Consider the following 23,561-nt stretch of genomic DNA (forward strand, 5'->3'; position numbering starts at 1 on the left):
TCATAAACTCTTTATGATCATGCAAGAAATGCAGCTTTAAGCACAGCATTTGGGGAGCCAAGAAGACCCAATTGAAAACCAGAGCAAGGTTGTCTGGGAAGAAGCATCGAAGGCAGTAAAGAAGAGCTGACACTGATAAGGGCCCTGAGAGCATCAGATCCTCATGACTTCAGCAACACTTTAGTTAATTTCAACCTGTGTGTTATGTAGTTGATACTGTCTGAACACTATTAACTAATATTCCTATTGTTAAATTCTAATGGGTGAACTCCTATGGTAGTGATTTTTAAAGCCGGGACTGGAACCTGGGCCTTTGGATATACGAAGCAAGCTCCACCATTGAAACACATGCATACAGTTATATCTACAGGTCAAAAAGCTAAGACCCATTCCTTAAAAACTCTATCTTACAAATTTTGGCACAGATTCTCATGCTAATGACTTCTACTCCTTAAAGAAAAATTGAATGGTGGTTCATATTAACCAAAGAGACTAAAAGAATTCCAAGGGTGCTTTTTAATTGAAAAACTTTTTTTGAGATAGGTTCCACGTAGCCCTGACAAGCCTAGAAGTCACTACATAGTACAGGCTGGCCTTAAACTTTTGGTAACCATTCTGCCTCTGCTCCCAAGTCCTAGAATTGTAGGCATGTCCAGCTCAAAACTTCTGTTTTTAAATTACTCAATGAATTAAATTACTCAACACACTCACTTCAGCAGGAGTAGACACTTTGTATTGAGCATAACATTTCTGTGCTCTGAGCCCTTTTCAGGAGATTTTTGCTGTTGCTGTTATCCAAGAAAGAATGTTTGGTATACTGTGTTTACAATCAGGCTCTACCACATCAACAGGCTATTAAGTATTTATTTATATCAAGTGACAAGAATCCCATTTCAAACAAATATTCTTGAATATTACCTTAATAAAAAATCTTGTCTTTGAAGTTTGAATAGATAACTGGGTGAGATTTCTTTTGCCTTAGATAACAGTGGTCCCTTTGTATGTGCCATACTATGTAACTTTCCTCTGAAACAGTATGTAACAATGTCACGAATCAAGCATTGTATACTTTTCATCAAGTATTGAAACACTTTCTCACACGCTTTATTCCCATGCCCCTCTCCTAACACCCTGCACTCTGTGTACGAGCTGGCAAGTGCTTTCCATAGGTGATACTCAGCTCTTGTTGGTTATCTAGGAGACCAGATTAATAATAATGCTGTGGTGATCAAATGGCAAAGTCACTGGGTTACCTAAGAGGTTAATTCTGCAAGATGTACATCAGTATCTTATTTGATATGAGCCAGAAAAGCTATTCTGCATACTATTCTTTAAAATATTTATGAGCAGGTACTGTACTTTATCCATTTTTTAGCCAGTCTGTAATGATTGTCTAAAACTTCATGAATAAGCCTTAAGGTTCTGGAAGGCCAAACTAAAGTGAGCATGTGACATGAATTTATAATAAAGATCAGCGTACTAGTGAGTATGTCATGATGAAATAAGATCTCAAGAGGCCACTACCCTTGTCACTACTGCCATATTGAATAATGACTAGATACAATGAGAAACTGTCCATCATAGGAATACTATTAATGACAGGGCTTGCTTTTTTATTAAAATGTAAGAATACAAATAGCTTATATAAGTAAAATACAGTAGCATTCAGGCTCTAATATCAACATTAAATCAAAGCCTATGGACAGAAAAGAGACTTGAGAGATGCAGGTGAGGGAAATAACTTGTCACTCTAGATAGATTACAGACAGCTACCACGGGGGGAAATAATAAAATGGCAATAAAATTCATTGCAGTACTTTAATGTTTTGAGGAAAACTTATTAAAAATACAGATTTTTAAAAATCTTACATTTTGGATAGATAGATCATCACCTACCTTTCTAACAACAGTAGGAGCAGACAAAATTGCAAAAACGCATGGTACGGGGCTGTGTGCTACAACAGCATGGGCTGAAAGCCCTGGCACACTCCTACTTGGAAGATAAACTGTGGCATGGAAGTCATGTCAGGTTGGTTCCAAAATGCAATACTGGGTCCCAGGCCAGTGTTAGGCTGTGCCCATGTTAGCACAGCTTTTCCAGCCATGAGAATATAAATCATAAAGAAAAAAATTTAACCAACCAGTCATTTGAGATAGCAAGAAAGGAAAGGAAATCAGTTTTGTAAAAACACTTTTCCCTCTTTTTTAAGCTTCTTTATTTACTCCGGACAGTTAACAAAACAGTGCTCACTAGTGAAGTAAGCAGATTTTACACTCACTATTACTGTATGGATAGAAAGAGCCATGTGCATTTTTTGTTTGCATGAATCACCCCAGATCACTGTGATATGGCACTCGAGAACAGACTCAGAGGCACAAAGTCAATAAATACATTTAACACTGTCAAGCATTCAAAAGATAAATGCAATCAAATAGCAAAAAAAAAAAAAAAATCCGTTTGTATCTTTGACCTTTCCAAGGCTGTGGAGAATCTTTTCACATGTCAGAAATCTCTATAGCAAAGATTCCTATAATAGAAGAAAAAACAGATTAAGGTTTTAAATGCAATAACTCTAGCATACTTTAGTAGCGCTTGGGGTTTCCCCCTTCAGCCTCTGTGAAGGGAAATGGATATAGTGAATTTGTTCATGCCATGGAATACTTTAACACAGAAAGAAAGACACACTGACATGTGCAACCTGCAAGGTTGTCATGCACATTACTCTGAATGAAAAAAGCCAGACTCAAAGGTTGTGTTCTATATGTGACTGGATTTGCACAGGATCCTCAAGCTGAGAGAATTATAGTACAGATAAAAAGTTAGCAGGCCTTCTGCTAGGGACACAGGAGATACAGATCCTAACTTTAAAGCGATGGGTACCACAACGGAAGACTGTCTTTTACAATTAATGCTTTTAAGTTAGTGTTTCACACATATATGCTATTATACCTGTTTCTCTTTGTACCCCTGCCTCAGTGTCCCCCTCCTCATTCCCACTTCTCCCATCTGCTGGTCCCTTTATCCCCTAACAGTTGCCCCTTCTGCTTTCTTGTCACATGTATTCCTTTCTTCAGATCTCCTAAGTAAGTTATTTGGTACTGATTGGACAACTCAGTCTTTAGTTATTAGCAAGAGGTGTATGTAAAGACTGCACATGTATGTATAAGCATGCACACACAAATGAATACATTAGGGAAATATTAATAAACCCTGTGTAATAACTTATACCAGTGCCCATTTCCTATTTTTCGAGGTGGTATTGCTGTAGGAACTGGAAAAGATATATTTGGGAGTCTCTGCTCTACTTTATGGCTACCTCTAAGACAATAACCATTAAAATTACTTGTGGTTTAGCCATAGATGGACATTAAATATTTCTCAGCAGTTAAAAGAGACATGTAAGATTCTAGATAAGACTCAAAATATATTATGCTGAGACTAAGTCAACACCAGAGGCTACCTACTGTATGGTATCAGTTATTTGACAACCTGGAAGAGAGAGAAGTAGGGGCAGAGAAGACAGGATTGAACTTGGGCCTCTGGAAGAGCAGCAGGCACTCTTAACTACCTAGCCATCTCTCCAGGCTCACGGATAACATTTTAAGTTGACAGTGAAAGATGAATTTTAAAACAAGGGCTAAGGGCATATTATAATGAAAGTAACAGATAAGATACAAACCTTTCTAATTATTACAAGAAATTTGAGTTTTTAAAAATGAAAAGATCAAATGGGAAAATACAGAAGACAGAATAATATAAACAGCAAACATAAGATATTATGATGGATTTGAGACCAAAATGTAACAGCTGCAGAAACAGTATAAAATTAAACTTTTTTAAATTAGTAAAAAAATTTCAAATAGCTTATAAAGCAAAACATAAATCAATACTTTATAAAACATATACAGTAAGACAGAGAGATCCAGAAACAGCTGAGTAGAGGTATTTACCAGGAAAGTGGAGACAGTAAGAGAAAAGGATCAGCACCTTGAATACAGAGTTTTAGACACCAGGCCAAACAAAGAATGTAAATGTTTCAGAAAAGAACACTTCATAAAAGTTACATGCCACAGGAAGGAAGACAGTTCAGAGTTCTGGTGCAGCAAAAAACAACAAGCCATATATAAAATAATCATCTCCTGTCAGAGCTGTGCCAATGTGAGGTATAAATACTGGTGCTAGAATAAGAACCATAAGCAGAGAGGAAAGAGATCCCCACGACTGTTCCGCTGGAGCCATGACTACCCAGCAGACAGATGTTCTATTTGTCCAAAAGAAAGAGGAGGGCATCTTTCAAGTTCAGTTCAGTTCAGTTCAAGGGCCTGACCTGGAAGGTGGTCAACAGGAACTGGCTGTTCACAAGTGATACTGAGCTCCAGGATGGATTGGCTGGGGAGATGGCTCATTCAATAAAGTGCTTGCCTTATATTTATGAAGATTCTAGTTTGACCCATAGAGCTCAAAAAAAAAAAAAAAAAAAAAAAAAGCTGGGCATGATGGTTTACATTTGTAATCTCGGTGATGGGGAGGCAGAAACAGGAATCCCTAGGGCTGACTAGGCTTTGATTCTGCAGGATGGTTCGCAACTTTGTATACCTCCAGTTTCAGGGGACCTGATGCCCCCTTCTGGCCTCTGCAAGCACCAGACACATCACTGGTACACATACACACATGCAGGGAAAATACCCATATATAAAATAACTTTTTAATTGGGAGGGGGTATTTTTAAATATTTCATTTTTAGTATTTTTAGACTATTACAGAAGATACATTGTGACCACAACTGGTCATAATGAGGTATCAGTGGATCATGGGGAAATAAAAGAACAAATTTAAGTCAATCATGAACTTGGCATTTGGCTAAATGTCCCCAGTACTTGGGAAAGGTACGCTAAAAAGGTAGAAATGATGGCCTGCAAACAGATCCTGAACTTTCTAATCAGTCTATTTACTGAACTGATGATGCTGCAGAAATCCAGAGGTCACGTCAGACACTCTGGGCTGAGCAAGTCAGTCAGGAATGTTGACTACACCGCTGGTGTTGGGCCTCAGCTCTCACAGTAACATCGGAATATACAGATACAAACTGGGGAACCACAAGACAGCGGTCCGTGAGGATGCTTTGGAACTGGAGGTACTGGCTGCTTTTCCAGAGAGAGAGAAATAAGTGTGATGGGGAAACATGTAGTAGTGTAGGGACATGAGACATTTCTGTATATAATAAAACAAATAGGACAAAATTTAGCAACAGTGGATTGAGAGATATTTTTACTTTTGTAACTTCATACAAATTATAAATTATTCCCAGATAAATTTTTAAACATTTGTGAAATATAACAATAAATCTAAAATAAAAGTAGTAAATACTTTCCTATTTATTCTATGGTGCAATAGCAATTAGCCCACATTTTGTAATAAATGCACATGGAAAATAATACAGAAGTAAACAGGAATTCAGACTTTGACAGTATAGCATATAGGCTAATGACGCAGTTCAATGTACAGTGCTTGTCTATCATGTATGAGGCCTTAGCTTTGATTCCCAGTATCACAAAAAAATAAATGAAACACTATGAATAAGTATTAGATAAACCTTAGAGTTATTTCATTCTCATACAATATTCATATAAAACTCATTTATAGATAAAACCCTTTCTTTTTGTGCCACCACAACTTAGCAATCAGTTTTAATATCAGTCTCCTTGCTCCCTCAAATCTCCTTGTGAGCACTGCTACATGTGCCCAGGGTCCTGTGCACACTTACTCTTCCAATGATCGGTCGAGGCCTCGGTCAGGAGATCGATGGTGAGCACGTTCTGGTGAGTGACACTTTGTATTTGGCTTCACTGAACTCAAATGATAAGCATTACTTGAGTAATTCTGGCGGCGAAGTTCTTGGACAGCCCTTTCCCTAGAGCAAAATAGTGAGGCCTTTAAACTTACATTCAGTGACATTATTAAACCTATCATAAAACTGTAGCTCAACTCAAACATTAAAATCTACCCGTGATGAAATAATAAACCTCTTACTGAGCCAGAACACCTATAACACTAGCATTCTGGAGGCAGAGACAGGAGGATCATCAGTCTGAGGCTAGCCTGGGATAGAGCGAGACTCTGTCTTGAAAACTAACGAACAAAACCCACATGTACGTACACACAGAGACCTAACAAAATATAACCTACTGCTAGCTAAGGAACATGTTTAGGCAGAGCATTGCACAGGGATTGACTTACCTTTCAAATCGTTCTGTCCCTAGCTGTCTTTTAGTAATGTCCAAATCTGCTTCCAACTGTGTTACAACATTTCTGAACTGGGCCACATCTCTACTCTGGATAGCCCTATGCAAAAGAAAAGAGTGATAGCTGATTAAAATCAAAATAGCCTGTGACTCCAAAAGTATATTAAACCATATTGACAATAGCATCTTAGCTGGATCCAATGTCTCTCTCTCTCTCTCTCTCTCTCTCTCTCTCTCTCTCTCTCTCTCTCTCTCTCTCTCTCTCTCTTTCTCTCTCTCTGTACACATGTTGGACTTGCTCCTGTTTGTGTGCATACTGCATATATGTGTTGGGGCAGGCCAGAGGCTGACTTTGGGTATTTTACTCAATCACTCTCCACTATTTTTTTAACGGGTCTCCCAGCTGAACCTGGAGTTCATCCATCTGACTATGCTGTTTGGTCAATGAGTTTCAGGGATCTGTCTGTTTCCACTCCCCCAGTGCTGGGGTTATAGCTGCATACTGTTGCTCCTGGCATTTACATGGATGCTGGGGATCCAAACTCAGATCATTATGTTTGCATAGCAGGCATCTTACTGACCAATCTATATCCTCAGCTTCACACTGTGATTTTTATGGGCAAATTCAAGGGCATGTTTTAGATATATTTGAAGTACAAGCATTATTACTTAAAAAGCCTCAGCGATCCCAATCCTGCTCAGTTAATCAAACCTTCTTATCTCTGTTTCTATATACACAAATGTATCATCTATCTATGTTATTCATTTATGTAAATGCTCTTTATAAACATACTTTTTATGGAAGTTTCCCACATTGGCCAGCTCCATGTCACAATATTTAGCAGCAGTCTAAAATGGAATACATCCTCTGCCTCTTTACTAAGTCTGAGGAAGGGACCCTGAGGACCTGCTGAAGGTATCACAACAGCCTCATTGAATGGAACTGACAAGAATGACTCAATCACAGTCAAGAAGACCCAAGAGGAAACTATCCCCTGGCTTGAGGGTCCCTGATGGCCAAGGGCTCCTAGGAGTGGCTGACTGCTGAGAAAATGAGCACCATGCTCCCAGATACCAGGCTCAGGTGTGAAGATGGGCAGGGTGACACGTGCTATGGATGGGCCACAGAGGCTGAGCTTTCATTAGAGGTGACCACTTTTTTTTTTTTAACAATCTTATTTTATATACCAATCCCAGTTCCTTCTCCTTCCCATCCTTCTTCTCCCCCTACCTACCGCCATGCCACCCCCATCCACTCCTCAGAAAGGGTGAGCCCTCCCATGGGGAATCAACAAAGTCTGCCATATCACTTGAGGCAGGACCAAGGCCCTCCCCCACTGTATCTAGGCCAGCAAGGTATTCCTTCATACAGAATAGGCTCCAAAGAGCCAGTATTAGGGATCAATACTGGTTCCACTGCTAGTGGCTCCACAAAATACCCAAGCCACACAACTGCCACCCACATTCAGAGGGCCTAGTTCAGTCTTTGCAGGTTCTCTAGCTGTGAGTCGGGAGTCAGTGAGCTCCCACCGGCCCGGGTCATCTGCTTCTTTGGGTTTCCCCATCATGGTCTTGGTTCCTTTGCTCATAATATTGTTCCTCAGAGGTGACCAATTTTAATAAACTTTCAATACCCAGGCAGATGTTTCCACTTGAATATCAAGCTAAGTATTATTGGGGTAAGATAAAAATTCTGAGGGTGTGCTCAGGGTTTAGTGGGTTCAGTTCTTCTGGGCATCAGTATATACCCTTATAGACACAGGGGACTATGATGTGACAAATAGAGAGACAGACAGCAATGCCAGACAACCTATAAATGCAAAAGTCCCAAGTTTCAGAGTGCTGTCTTTACATGTCCTAAAGACAATATTTTAGATCAGACTATCTATTACATTCAAAACAATCAGCAGAGACTGTTACATTTAGAAATCTTAGGTTAGAAAAACTCTACCACAGTTTTAAATCTTAGGCAAATCACAATACTCCTGATTCTCAGTCTAATTAATGGCCAATTGTGGGCTCCAACCTCCAGACCTGCCTTTAAAATTCTCCTCAGTTATGAGGCGCTGCGACGCTGCAGCCGACTCACATTTTGTTCTCTGCCAGGCAAAGGTGCTCCTTCAGAAGCTGGATCTCAGACTCCTTTTCCTGCAGCGCTATCTGGGACTGGTACTCTTTGTCTCGGTTGGCCACCAGCAAAGCCTCTAGATTCTGCATGGAGATCCTCTCGTTTGTCATCTGACTCCTGAGCAGTTCTATTTCAGAGCGCGCGGAATCCAACTCATTCTCCATCTGGGTGACGGGAAGACATCCAGGCTTACTCCCATCCACTCACTTTGTTATCAGGAACACGTGACTTTAAATTTCTCACCGTGAAGTTGTTGCCCTTTAACATCTGCACACACCACAACACACATGTAGGGTCACTCTCCCCACCCCTCAGGCCATATCAAATAATTCACTAATTTAAAAGTTCTATCAGCCTCGAACTGCAACCAATTTCCATTTCCAGTTTTGAGACTTTTTACATAGTTCTGCATAACTGACATTATCTGGCACTGGATGAGGACATCTAAGTGCCCTTTGACATAGCCTTGTCCTCTGGAGGACAAGAGTATGAAGAGTAGACACACATCCCATCTCTCTCATGCACCTAGGGAAAACTTGTGCCTTACAAGGTATCCTGAGCTCAAAATATTCTCAGTAAACGAAATATTTCTTCAAATGGACGATTATCAGTTAAAAGAAAGCATGATTTCTTATCAATAATACATGTTATGATAAATTTTATATGCATTTAAGAAGCTAGTTATGAAAGACAAACTTTAAAAGTCAATAAAAATGAAGTTGCTAGGGGAGGGGCAGGCACCTCAGTGGACAGAGAGGGAAAGAACTTCCTGAGTTAGTAAATGAACTCACACAAATTGAGGAATGAAAAATAATGATCATAAATTTTTCAAAAGAAGAAATACAATTAAATAGCAAATACATGGGAAAAAAAGGAAACTCTGTTCCAGTTCACTTTCTGTGGCTGTGATAAACACCATGACCAAAGCCAACCTGGAGTGGATTCATCTGTCTGATACATTCAAGTGACAGTGTTACTGAATGACATAGGAGCAGAAACCATGAGGAACGCTGCTTACTGGCTCTCTCCTGTTCAGGCTCAGTCAGCTTCCTTATACAATCCAGGGCCACCTGCCCAGGGGTGTCACTACCCACTGTGGGCTGGGTCCTCCCACATCAATAATCATCAAGACACCTCCCACAGGCAAATATGATCCAGGCAATTCTTCAATTGAAGTGTTCTCTTCCCAGGTGACTCGAGGTTGTTCCAAGATGACAATAAAACTAACCAGAAGTTTCAAGGGAAGTAAAGACCCTATCTCGGCCATTTATGTGGTATTTTGGACTAAGAATCTGTGCTTACTGGGACAATGGATGATGGTAATCTATGGCAGAAGAATATCTAGGATTAATAACAGACCAGCTTTATGAAGGTGGCGTCTCCTGTGAATAGGAACTCAGAGTAAGTGCACAGAAGCTGCAGTCAACGGGATGAAGGAAATACCACAAGCTGGCAGCTGAACTTGGCAATGTGTATGAGTCATTCACATGGTACTGGTTTTGAAGGCATGGAAGTGTCATGGAGAGGAGCTGGGGCTTGGCCTTGTCTAACAGGAACTGAGTCTCTCTCAGGGAAGCTATAAGAGGTCATTAGTGAAGGTCTTGTAGCTTCAGTTCCAATGAAGACCCCAGGGTTAAAGGGATCATAAAGAGAAACTGAGGCTTGCAACAGTATGTTAGTCTCAGAATCCCCAAGAGAGGTCACTACTGAAGGTGAAGCCTAAGTTGCAATGGAGACGCCAAGACCATGATACATCTGCTAAAGACAGTGTAGTAGAGACATCTTGAGCCCTGGAAACAAATTATTTGTTTTGGGTATGGCTGAGTTGGACACATCGGCTGTCCAAGTCCTCTTGAGCCCAGAAAATTATATTTAAGCCCAAAATGCTGAACAAGGGGCTACATGATTTTATTTATATTGGTAATTTGGGGCTTTTCTTTAATCTGATTATTCCTATACCCTGATTCTTCTCTTTTGGAACAAGAAGTATTTAACCTGTTTTTTAATTTTATAGGAGTCCATAGACAAAATACTTTGGATTCTTAAAGAGACCTTATGATTTAAAAGTATTAAAAAATTTAAAGACTGTGGGACTTCTAAAAGTTGGATTGTATTTTGTCTTACATTAACATGTCTAACATTAACATGTAATCTTGACAACAAAGCAAGGAAAGGTTACAGTTAAATAGTGATGTGTTTGCGTTTAAGTTGACAAGGGCTGAATTGTACTGGCAAGTTTTTATTGTCATCTTTTTACAACCTACAGCAAATTGGGAAGAAGGAACTTCATTTGAAGAGTTATCTCAATCAGATTGATCTATGACCAATCATACAGATGGATGATTGACATGGAAGACCCATCCCACTGTAGGCAGTACCATCCTTAGGCAGGTGAGCCTTGGATGTATTAGAAAGCTACATGAGGGGCTGGAGAGATGTTAATGGCAGAGGCTGCTCTTCCAGAGGACCTGAGTTTAATTCCCATCACCCACATGTCAGCTCACAACTGTCTGTAACTCCAGTTCTAGGATATCCAACACCTCTTTCTGGCCCCCACAGGTAACAGGCATGAAAGTGGTTTATAGACATACATGCAGGCAAAACACCTGTCTTAGTTACTGTTCTGTTGCTGTGAAGAGTCGCCATGACAAACACAATTTATAAAAGAAAGCATTTGCTAACAGCTTCGGAGGATTAGTCCATGATCATCATGGTGGGGAGCATGGTGGCAGGTAGGCAGGCATGGCACTGAAGCAGAAACTGAGAACTTATTCTGATCTAAAGATAGAAGCACGGGAAACTGGGCCTGGTAGTGGGTTTTTGAAAACTCAAAGCCCAATCCCAATGACATACCTTCTCCAATAAGGTCACACCTCCCAATCCTTCCTAAAAAGTCCATCAACTAAGAACCAAATATTCAAATTTATGAGCCTATGGGGGCCATTTTTATTCAAACCACAACACCAATACATACAAAATAAAAACAATTAAGAGAGAAAGAAAAAAGAAAAGAAAAGAAAAGAAAAGAAAAGAAAAGAAAGCAAGCAGAATGAGCAAAAAAGAACAATCCAGTAAGCAGTGTTCCTCCATTGTTTCTGGTCCAGGTTCCTGTCTTGAGTTCCTTTCCTGACTTCTCTTTACAATGGACTGTAACTTGAAAGCATAAGAGAAAATAACCTCTTTCCTCCTCTAAATTGCTTTTGATCGTGGCATTTATGGCAGTAACAGAAAAGCAAACCAGGAAGCCTTGCTAGTAGTCTAACATATAAAATGAAACAAGGTGCTATTTCTAGTTCAGAGTTTCCCACCCTGACACCCAACGTACCCTGACAAACACACTTTAATTTGAGTAACTCTGCTTATGGAGCTGCTCTCAAGTATTACAGGATGCTTAGCACTGTCCCTGACCTCTACTTACTAGATGCCAGCAGCATTCCCCACTCTGGTCATAACAACCCAAAAATACATCTAGATATTTCTAAAGGTTTTCAGTTCAGTTTAAAGCCAACCAGACACTGTTCCAGACTGTCAAACTGGTAACTTTGTTGTCAGGATGACAACATGAAAAGGACAAGAACAATCTTCTATAATTTGCTGACAAAGCTACAAAATAAAGCAGCACTTTTTGACAGCAATTTTATTGGGGTATTGTTAATATACCTTATAACTCATACACTTAAAGTATTCAATTCAATAACTTCTAATATATTACTATTACCAAATATTAGTCATTATCAAAATCTGTTAGAAAATTTTCATCCTTTCAAAATACATCCACAAAAATCTCAAAAGTAGAGTTGCTTAAACAATATCTAAACGATGACACTAGTTGACATGATTCTGTGAACTGAGGAAACCCCACAAGAACCCACCCCAAGGAACAAACACACTGGCACATTATCCCATCTCAAATGGTCATCCCCAAACATATGTAGATATTAGCAACACCAAACAGGTTCAGTACAATGTGTGTGTGTGTGTGTGTGTGCATATGTGTGTAACACAGAAACACCTATCATGCTACTTCATTTAAGCATCATATTGGAGTCCGAGGATGTGTTGAGAAATGTTCTCCTTATCTTCCAAAGAGTTACACATTTTTGTATCTGCATATCTTTAAGAGAATTCACACCCAAAGCAATCTAGGCCTCAATTTGCTTTCTGGAACATTTCAAATTACTATTTCAAGATTTATATTTGTTTAGAGGTTTATCCAGTGTGGTGGTTTAAAGGAAAATGGCCCCCACCGGTTCATAGTGACACTATTAGGAAATATGGCTTTGTTGGAGGAAGTGTAGCATTGTTGGAGGAAGTGTGGCCAGTGTGTCTTAGTTTCTCTTCCTGCTGATTATCGATCTGGATGTAGAATTCTCAGATCCTTCTCTAGCACCATGTCTGCCTGCATGTCCCCATACTTCCTATCATGACAGTGTGCTTGAAAATGTGTGTGACATACTGGCTTTGTGGGAGCCTAGGCAGTTTGGATGCTCACCTTACTAGACCTGGATGGAGGTGGGTGGTCCTTGGACTTCCCACAGGGCAGGGAACCCGGATTACTCTTAGGGATGATGAGGGAGGGGGACTTGATGGGGGAGGGGGAGGGAAATGGGAGGTGGTGGCGGGGAGAAGGCAGAAATCTTTAATAAATAAATAAACAATAAAAAAAATAAAAGAACCTAGGTGGCTTAAAAAAAAAAAGAAAATGTGTGCGAGCTTAGGAGAGGAAAGAGAAAGATATAAGATACAGTCTTATATCTAAAAACATTGTTTTAAAATAATAAAGTCCTTAAAAAGGGGAGTAGAGTAATATAAAGGAAATAAGTCATGTAAAGATGGAAAATACACAGAGAGTCTGTATTATATATATATTATTGTGTTGTCTTTAAAATTTTTGACTGTTAAGAGACATTTGATTATGAAAGCTGATAGATTAAACCAACCTATATATTTTAAAAATATCTTGACTTCAAAATTTAAGTCAAAAGATATGTTACTTTGGGAAAGAGGTTATGTATTTGTTTCCACAGGAAATGAGAGACTGTGAATTCATTCTGGGTTAAAAAAAATTAGCTTTGATAGAGGAAGACCTCCTGAAATATCTCCAGTGGGAGTACATGGTCCACATGATCCAACATCTCAGATTGCCTCTGTTGCAATTTCCTCTGATTTCTTTATTCAGAACAGCCTCAAGGAAAACTGACTGAGATGATTCAGTCTCACAGAATACTCCAGTCAGGACTTGATCATAATCCTAAATTTTCCCAGTGTCCCCCAAAGATTACCAGTACTCCCAATTGGCAGGAAGTAGGCTAGAGAACTATGACGACATTCCCAAAAATTGGATTATGGATGTTTGTTTATGGGGTTGGTTACAAATTGTTATTGGTCATAGTAAAAAAAAAGGCTAAATAAAAGAGTTAAGTTCAGAGATCTCTTTCTAAAAGAAGGGGCATATGATATAGAAATAGGATAAAAGAATAAATTATTGACTCTATTTTAATCCAAAAGAACAGCTATTAATCTCAGGATATTTAACATTGGTATAGATTTTGGTTTATTGATACAAATTTAAAGTTAATTTTGTTATGCTGTATGTATATTTCTACTCTTATTTAAGGTATGGTGATTATATAGCTCATTTAAAATGTAATGTATGATTAAAAATACAGACTAATAGTGTTCTATAAAAGTCAACCTTATAGTCAAGTTAGGTATGCTTTCAAGGTCATACACAGATATATTTAGATAAATGATCTTTAAACACTTCAATGATCTACAGAATATGGTATTTAAGATGTTTTAATAACATAAGGTTTTTATAGCAATAAGACACATGCCCTCCTGGCAGCACTAATGCACTTCAGAGAAGATGATGGCCATCAAAGAAACTCTGTATTGTGTTTGTTTTTGTTATGGTAAAAGCTAGCCCTGTGGGCAAAGAAACTGCCCTTGTCTCAACTGATGACAGTTACTGTCCAAACTGGACATGAAGGACGCAAAAAAAGGTGACTTTTGAACTTTTCCAAGACAAGGTAAGACAGTCCTTCAAAATTCCCTTATATAGCACGAATTCCAATTGTTCTTAATAGTAAAAGCTTGAAGTCAGCTACCAGGGGTGAAACAGTACAGCCAGCCACTAGAGAAACCTTTTACCTCTACCAAATCCTCAGACCAAAAAGGTGATCTTATGCTTAGAAGACTGTGTCCTATGACTGACTGCTTCAGACTGTACCTCAGACTGCATACTCAGACTGCAATGAGCTCCTGTCTCTTCCTGCCTTATATTCCTCTCTCCACCCAGTCATATCACTCTGTCTCCAGCCCCCTAGTGCTGGGATTAAATGCATGGGATCCCAAGTGCTGAGATTACTTTGTGTGAGATGTTTCTCTTTTAGACAGATTTAATCTCATGTAGCCCAGGGTGATCTTAAACTAACAGAGATCTTTCTGCCTCTGTCTCCCAAGTTCTGGGATCAAAGATGTGTGCCACCACTTCCCTGGCCTCTGGTGGCTTAGCTCTGCACTCAGGCAAGCTTTATTTGTTAAAACACAAACAAAATATTACTACACCCTTATTCACAGGAAAGTCTGTCAGACACGCTACGCCTGTAGGCCAGAGTTGGGTGACCCAGTATTAAAGAGAAACTTTAGGTGGCTGTCCAGATAGCTTGAGGTCCTTGTCATTTCACCCTTCTGGGGTCTTTGATTAAGTTGAAGACTAGATAGTTATATTTTTCTTTGGTTATGATAAAAGACAAATTAGGTATAAAACTTTGGATTCACAAAGGTAAGATAGGTAATAGAGTATCTTCTCTAATTTTGCCAAATACAAATAGACTAGATATTGTAACTGTGATTCTTACCCGATAATTGTTTTTGTTGTATATAATCTTACTATGCTAAAGTTAAAACCTTTCTTTTTAATTAGACAAAAAGGGGGAAATGCTCTGGAATAATCCTCTTTTACACTGTAAAAGTTTATCACTTGAATTGCAGGCAGGAACTATAGGCAGGGCAACCAAACTAAAGATGATAGGAAGGAGAATGGCAGAGTCACAAGACACCAACCAGTTGAAGAGGGAGCAGGAGATAAATATGGCATCCTAATAAGGTACCACTACATAGCAGAGCATAAATAAGGGATATAAATTAACTTAAAATGTTAAGATCTAGTTAGTAATAAGCATGAGCTATTGGCTGTGCATTTATACTTTATATTAAGCCTCTGAGTCAATTATTTTGGAAGTGGATGCTGGTTATTTGGAAACAGTTGGGTGGAAAAGAAACATATGACTATATTCCCCATTGTTACTGGATCTTGAAATGATAAAATTACAGAAGTGAGGAACTGGTTAATGGCTCACAGAGGTTAAGAAGCATAAAGATAGGATTCAGTAAAGAACTTTGTAAATTCACAAGAGTGAAATATGATAGATTCTGCAATGGAAAGTCTCTTGTTTTTTCCTGGATCAATGTTAATACTAAAATTATATCAGGCTATAGTTTTGTAAGATGTAATCACTAAGGAAAACTAGGTAACAGGTACTCTGCATAATTTGTTAAATTAGATGCAAAATTATCACCTTAAAATCATATAGTCTCAGATACCTTCTGCTGCTGTGGTAAGATACCATGACCAAGGCCTCTTATAGAAGAAAATGTTTATTGGGGGCTTACAGTTCAGAGGTTAGAGTCCATGGCCATCACAGTAGGGAACACAGCTGCAGGCAGACAGGCATGGTGCTGGAGCAGGTGCTGAAGCAGGAGCTGAAAGCTCACATCCTTACAAGTAAGAGGCAGAAAGACTGCTAACTGGGAATGACATGGACTTTTGACAACTCAAAGCCCGCCCTGAATGACACACTTTCTCCAAAAAGGTGACACCTTCTAAACCTTTCCAAACAGTTTTTGAAAGCATTCAAACATATGAGCCAATAGTGCCCACTCTCATTCAAACTAACACAGATTTTTTTAAATCTCAATGTTTTTGACAACTGAAGAAGTATAAAAGTAGAAGTATGATCCTGGCATTTGACATCATGGCTTACTAAGGAGATGAAGACACATACATAAATAGTTCAGTGTCACAGCAGTTAATGTCAGAAGTTCTGTTGAAGTGCTGTGGAAAGAGGAAGCTACAAAAAGTACAGTAAATATTTTTTAAATTAAATTGTTACAAAGCTTTATGCAAAGTTCTGCTAATGGCTATCATTTAAAACTTTAAGAAGATTACTATAGGATTGGGCTTTACTTGCAAGTGGCATGCTATTTTTATAAGCTATGGACTTATAACGACTGATACTTCAATTTTATATTATTAAAATTGATACAGTAACAAGCTAAGATTTTTCCAATTAGAAAACATCAAGTAAATTTTTAAATAAAAGGTTATTATCTCATTTTTAAGTTTCACAGTAGCAAATTAATCATTAAAAAGTTCATGGTGAAATTAAAAAATAATTAAGAATAAGTGAGGAAGCTGGGCGGTGGTGGCGCACGCCTTTAATCCCAGCACTCGGGAGGCAGAGGCAGGCGGATCTCTGGGAGTTCGAGGCCAGTCTGGTCTACAAGAGCTAGTTCCAGGACAGGCTCCAAAGCTACAGAGAAATCCTGTCTCGGAAAAAAAAAAAAAAGAATAAGTGAGGAGTTGAGCAGATGGTACTTCATTAAAAGATTAATAGTAGATTTTTTTTTTTTTGATTTTTCGAGACAGGGTTTCTCTGTAGCTTTTGGTTCCTGTCCTGGAACTAGCTCTTGTAGACCAGGCTGGCCTCAAACTCACAGAGATCCCCCTGCCTCTGCCTCCTAAGTGCTGGGATTAAAGGCGTGCGCCACCACCGCCCGGCTTAATAGTAGATTCTTATAAGATAAACTAGACTCACGATTCTCAAGAGCATCACAAAGGGTGGATTAACAAAATAAGAAATTCAATAAGGTTTAGTAATAACAAATAGCCAAGGTGGCCAAGGTTGGCATATTTTAGTATAGATATACAGTATCTATACACTAAGAGCCAGATTCTATTTCTCCAGATTTATGTCCAGGCAGTTCTTCTTAAACATATCACACCGTTCACTAAAAACACTATTTTCATTCAAGAATCTACATGGACCTCTCCATCATTACCTCTGTGGGATGCCCCACCCACCAAAGTTCAGCTACTGCTGAATTCCTTATGGATACCTCCTATTTCTCTATTTATATCAAATTATTTATTTTGCCAATATTTGGAGCATGAGCCTGTACAGTTTGAATATCCCTAGTGTATGCACAAAGTAGATACAACCAACTGCATCACAACTTAAAAGACCTCATCCAATTACTAGATCAATTTAGCTGGAAAGAATACCATTCAGCTTATAATTTAGCTGAGCAAGGCCCATGGTTCTCTGCTCACAGCTCTGTCAGGGTATTTTATAATTCTTACTAAACACAATCGCAAACTACAAATTCAAAGGAAGATTTTGGGTTTTTTTTAATGTTCTTGAATTCTTTAGAACACAGCTGTCATAAATTAGCCTTTTAAATTTAAACATAAAATTTAAAACCATAATAAAAACAAATTCAAAGCTAAAAGGCATACATATTTGATATAGTATTTTATAAAAACAAACCTCTCTTTCAAAATTGTAATAATGTTCGAGTACTAGCAATTCTCGATGTATTACATACCATTTCAATTTCCTGATCTTTGGCAACCAGCTGTCGATTAAGAAGTTCTTTGCTCGAGTCAAGTTTAATGCAGAGCTCCCTTGTGGAAGACAGGTCTGCAAGTGCAGACACCTTTTCAAACTGAACCTTCTGAAGCTCCTCCTCCATCTTCACCAGAGACTTGTGTAAAGTTGAAATCTGGGATTTGTAAGAGCGCTCTGCATTTAAGTGCTGTAAGGACAAGACAATTACATACACAGAAGTAAATATTTTAGCTGTAAGGCCATCATGGACAACAAAATAGGGCAAATCTTTCAGCACTAGAATAGAAGACCTTGGGTGATATGGGTGCTGATTGGATACACAAAACATTCTATGAGAGATAATTTGGGGCTTCAAGTTTAATTAATAAATCCCATGAGTAGTGTAAAAGATGCAACTGGGAAAAGAACTGTTTCCTATGAACATGCCTGCAGGTTCAGTACCAGTGTAATATATACAGTTTGGCTGATAGTTGTATCTGTTTGCACAATTTACATGGCCTACAAATGTTGCTGCTGCCAAAGACAAAATGGTAGCCACTGCCATGTTCAGAGAATATTTTCCAATTCTTGACTGACATATTTATATCAGTCATACTATCATAAAATGAGGACTGATCATTTTCTAGCACTAATACTTCTGAGAGAAAAAGCTCTGAGCAAGTACAAATTAAACACAACCAATTATGGAAAAAGCATATTTTAAAAGCCATGATATGAGATTCAAGTTACATAAATGCTTTCAAATGTTCAAAATAATTTCACTCCCCACACCTCCCCCCTCAGGCATGATGCTTACGTAAGTGCACTGCCACCTACAGAGAAGTATTTGTTTGCTATAATGTGAAGATAACAGAACTGGGAGGCAAAGACTGTGTGTTCTTTAACAAGTGCTTTTACAAGTCTAAAGCACTAAAAATTGTTCCTGGCACATGTTATTTTTGCCGTAATTCAAGGTCCCCTTCACCCTCTTGATCTCCCTTCCTTCTGTAGTCATTCTTACTCATTCTTCACATCAACCTTCAACCATCCAACTGTCCGCCCACTCCTCACATCTTTCCAGAACACTCTGTATGCTATAGTAACTGTGCCTAGAGACAAAGTCAATGGAAAGTAAAATTACTTCTGCTCTCACAAAGCTTTACTGTTGAGGGAGTCCTGTATTAATCAAATATGTTACAGATAGAAACACACTAAGAAACTATTTCTGGAAATAGCAGGGGAAAAAACCTGACCTACACTGAAATAATCAGAAAGTAAAGAAAGGCTTCCCTAAGTAAATGACTGAGCAGTAAGGAGACAAATAGCGAGAAGAAGCATTTCAAGCTGAAAAATGCAAAGTGCCGCAGCTCTGTTTGGATGCAAGAATAATATGTTCTACGTACTGAGAGAAGGCTGGTGTGCCTGGAGCTTAACACTCACAGAGAAAAGTAATAGGAGATGCTTACAAAACACAGTGAGGCAGGTTTAGTAAGCTGTGATCTTCAATGGTGAGGTGATGTAATCAGACTTTTAGAGTTTTGAATGATCACTCTGGATATTGTAGGTTCTACTAAGATGACTGAGTAAGCTAAGGAGAAAAGTCTCAAGATAAAACTGAAAAACAAAACATTTTGTTTTGATACAAGGTCTCACTCTGCAGTTCTGGCTGGCTTGGAACTCACTATGTAGACCAGACATAGACCATGCTGGCCTTGTACTCAGGAAGTTCCACCTGCCTCTGCTTCCCAAGTGACACCATGCCCTGCAACATAACATTTTTATTAATTCTACACATGAGCTTACAGAGAAGAGAGAAATTCCCTCAAAGGAAGCAAAGCAATAGAAAAGTTTTCAGCTCAGGGATACAGCACCTTATCTAGCAAACATGAGATGATGGGTTTAATTGCCAGTAAAATACACACACACACACACACACCAAATAAAAAGGACCATGACTGTAACATCTACATAATATGGGATTTTTGAATAACATACTAAAAGTAAAAAAAGGCTCTAGGGGGAAAATCTACTCAGTCATACAGAAACCACTGAAAGTATATCTGGACCTGATCTTTTGGATAAAAGCACAATCTCTTCTGTGATAAACATAAACTTTAATTCTGACTTGATTTTAGACTATCAGACTTACACCGACTTCTCTATGGAAACCATGAAAGCCAGAAGGTCCTGGATAGAGGTACTAAAGAAACTAAGAGACCATGGATGCAAGCCCAGACTACTATACCCAGCCAAACTATCGTTCACTATCAATGGAGAAAACAAAATATTCCAGGATAAGAACAAATTTAAACAATACGTAGCCACAAACCCAGCCTTACAGAAAGTAATAGAAGGAAAATCACAACCCAAGGAATCCAACATTGCCAACACTGCCTATAATAACTCAGACAACTAGCGACCCTTCACCAGCACAACTCAACGAAGGGAAACACACAAACTCTACTACCAAAAAATAACAACCGGAGTCAACAACCACTGGTCATTAATATCACTTAATATCAATGGACTCAATTCACCTATAAAAGGCACAGGCTAAGAGATTGGATATGAAAACAGGATTCAACATTCTGGTATTTACAAGAAACACACCTCAACCACAAAGATAGACATCTACTGACTTGATTTTAGAATAGCACTTTATTCATCTCTATTTCTAAATGTTAGCATAAGATTTGTCCCCTGTTCGGTGATGACCTAGAGCCACTTTACAAAAACAAACCCACCCTCCTGCAGGGATAACACCACACTGAGACCACATAAAATTCCATGGGGTGGAAGATTCTGCTTAAGAAAAACTTCTGATATAGGAGGTCAATGGAGGATCAGAGCAACAGAGCAAGACCTCACTTCCAGAAATCCACATTACTGACCAAAATATTTTCACTGGCATGGCAAACTATACCTGAAAAGACTAAAGACATTAAGGAAGAAATGTGAAAGAAAAAAGTAACACATGGAAAAATAGGCACATCTGAAAAATAATTGAATAAAACTTCTAGAAAGAAAGGTGGTATCTGTAATAAAAGCCTTAACAAAACTATCAAGAACAAACTAGTACAAATGAAAAGGGAAATGTGAACTAGAAAACAAGGTATAGAACACAAACATGCAGAAACTATGCAAAGACCAATCAACAAGGGAAAATGATTCAAGATACGCAAGAGTTGAGGGAACAGCAGAGTGAATTTGAAAACAGTAATGTTCAAGAAGTAATATCTAAAAATTTTCCATAACTAATGAAAGCTACAAGTACTCTGAATGAAACAGAGGAAGAAAAATCCAAAATATCAAAGCCAGAGAGAACAAACCTAGGCACCCGATAGTAGATTCCAAACAATGAGAAAGATAAGACTATAATAAGAACCAGTGGCAAAGGCAGACATCTGAGGAATAACAGCAAGAATGAAAACAGACCTACTAACAAAAAAACCAGGGGTCACTATGTCAAAGATTTATTTTTATTTTTATCTATGTGTATGTGTGTATGTCTATGTATATGTACACTACAGGCATGCAAGTACCCCTTGAAGCCAGAAGAAGGCATCAAATTCCCCAAAGACGTATTATCAGCAGTTATAAACTGCCCAGTGTGGGTACAGGAACCGAGCTCGGGTCTTCTGGAAAAGCAGCCTGCATTCTTAACTACTGAGTCATCTGTCTAACCCTTATCAGGTTATTATCAAAGTTATAAAGAGAAATATTCTCAATCTAGAAATCTATGATCAGCTAAACTAACTCTCAAGACTATAGGTACACTAGCCATTTTAAAAAAGATGGAAAAAATGAACACACTGGTTTCTGCAGGAAGGAAGGACAGAAGAGGAACTGAGTAATAAAGAACCAGAATACAAGAAGCAAGTGAACACAGGTCTTATAAGCCTATAGGTAGATGCAAACAGTACTGATCACAAGAGCAACAATAATTACTTATTGGAACATATAAGACAATGTGAAATTAAAATTGTGCATGAGAATATCATGAAAATGTAGGGGAGGTGTGACAGAAAGCACAGGTGTCTGTTCCTGAACAGGATGTAGTCCTCATTAGTCAAATATTCCTAGGGAGTTGGTCATATCAACAATTATAACTTTAACATCTAAAGGAAAAAATATAAAATGTGTAACTTCTATATTGATGAGCAGTGGCAGCCAAAAATGTGTAAAGAAAATATGTAAGATAGAAAAATAGAAAGAAACAAAGCAATTATGATAAATGGAAAGCATGAAACAAGCAATGGTAAAACTAAATGTACTAGCAATGTAAAAGCTTATTAATTAACAGAAAGATAATACAGGTTTTTAAAAATCAACCAAACTGGCCTTTGACACAGGCCTGTAATCTCAGGGATCAAGAGGCAGAAAGATTGGAAGTTCCAGGCTTGCCTTGACAACTTCACAAGCCTCTCTCAAAATAAAAAATAAGAGAAGGACTAGGGAATGAATCAGTGGTAGAGTGTTTGTGTAGACTCAATTACTGGTAACATATGCACACAAAAGGAATTCAAGGTTACATAGCAAGTTCAAGGCAAGCATGTGCATATCAAAATGGTCTCAGAAATATAACTTACAAGTGAATACAAAATAACATGCCAGACTACATATGTAAAATTTCAGAAAAGATGGGTCCACAGCCAGAATGAACATGAATAATTGTAAACAAAAATAAAATTGCAGAGATGACAGTACTAGAAGACAATATGAGGAGCATGCAGGGCCAACTCTGGGGGAGGCTATGTTGTATGAGTCTCAGCTTTCAATGTGCACCTGACCCTGAATGACTTCCTCTTACATAGCAACAGCCTTGATCTGAGTAACTCCACTTGAAGCACCAAGCAGGAGTGACTGTTGTGAACCATTCCTTAACACTGTGTGACGATGTGTCACTGTGACAGGTTTAGTAAAGAGCTGAATGGCCATTAGTTAGGCAGGACTTCTGGGGTCAGAGAGCTCTAAGAGAGAGAAAGGAGGAGTGGCAAGCCAGGCGAGGAAGAAGTAGGATGGGCAAATGGAGATGAGGTAATGAATGTGAGAAAAAACATGTAGATTTTAAAAGATGGGCTAATTTAAGGTATAAGTAATAGTTAGGAACAAGCCTAAGTTAAGGTTGAATTTTTATAATTATTGATAAATCTCCATGTCATTATTTGTGAGCTGGAGGCCCAAGGAAAAATCTGTTTACAAGTGATTCTACATTCTCTCCCTCTCTTTCTTCTCTCCCTTTCCGCGCGTGTGCGTGCGTGCGTGCGTGCGTGTGTGTGTGTGTGTGTGTGTGTGCAAGTGTGTGCATTCATAGCTGTGGAGGTGAGAGGTCAACATCAAGTGTATTCCTCAGCCATCTTCCATGTCATGTTTTAAGATGAAGTCTCTCAGTGAACCTGGAGCTCACCAAATCAGCTAAATTGACTGGCTACTGAGCTCCAGTGATCACACCAATGAACAAAGATACCAGAAACTATACCAATCATATCAGAAATATCAGACTCCTAAGTCTATCA

The 23,561-nt window shown here is 38.6% G+C and overlaps 1 protein-coding gene across 1 annotated transcript in view; it reads right to left on the bottom strand.

Moving 5' to 3' along the window:
- Positions 1-578: 578 nt before the first annotated feature.
- Positions 579-23,561, bottom strand: part of Tsga10 (testis specific 10) — an 89,825-nt gene continuing 66,842 nt past the window's right edge. The window contains exons 16-20 of the mRNA XM_057751269.1: positions 18,044-18,253; positions 8,333-8,535; positions 6,239-6,343; positions 5,766-5,912; positions 579-2,528 (exon numbers count right to left, since the gene is read on the bottom strand). Coding sequence (XP_057607252.1) covers positions 2,504-2,528; positions 5,766-5,912; positions 6,239-6,343; positions 8,333-8,535; positions 18,044-18,253 — 690 coding nt within the window. The 3' untranslated portion in view covers positions 579-2,503. The remainder of the gene's footprint in view (positions 2,529-5,765; positions 5,913-6,238; positions 6,344-8,332; positions 8,536-18,043; positions 18,254-23,561) is intronic.

Source organism: Chionomys nivalis, chromosome 19 (assembly GCF_950005125.1).
Source record: "Chionomys nivalis chromosome 19, mChiNiv1.1, whole genome shotgun sequence".
In the NCBI taxonomy this organism is placed as follows: Eukaryota; Metazoa; Chordata; class Mammalia; order Rodentia; family Cricetidae; genus Chionomys; species Chionomys nivalis.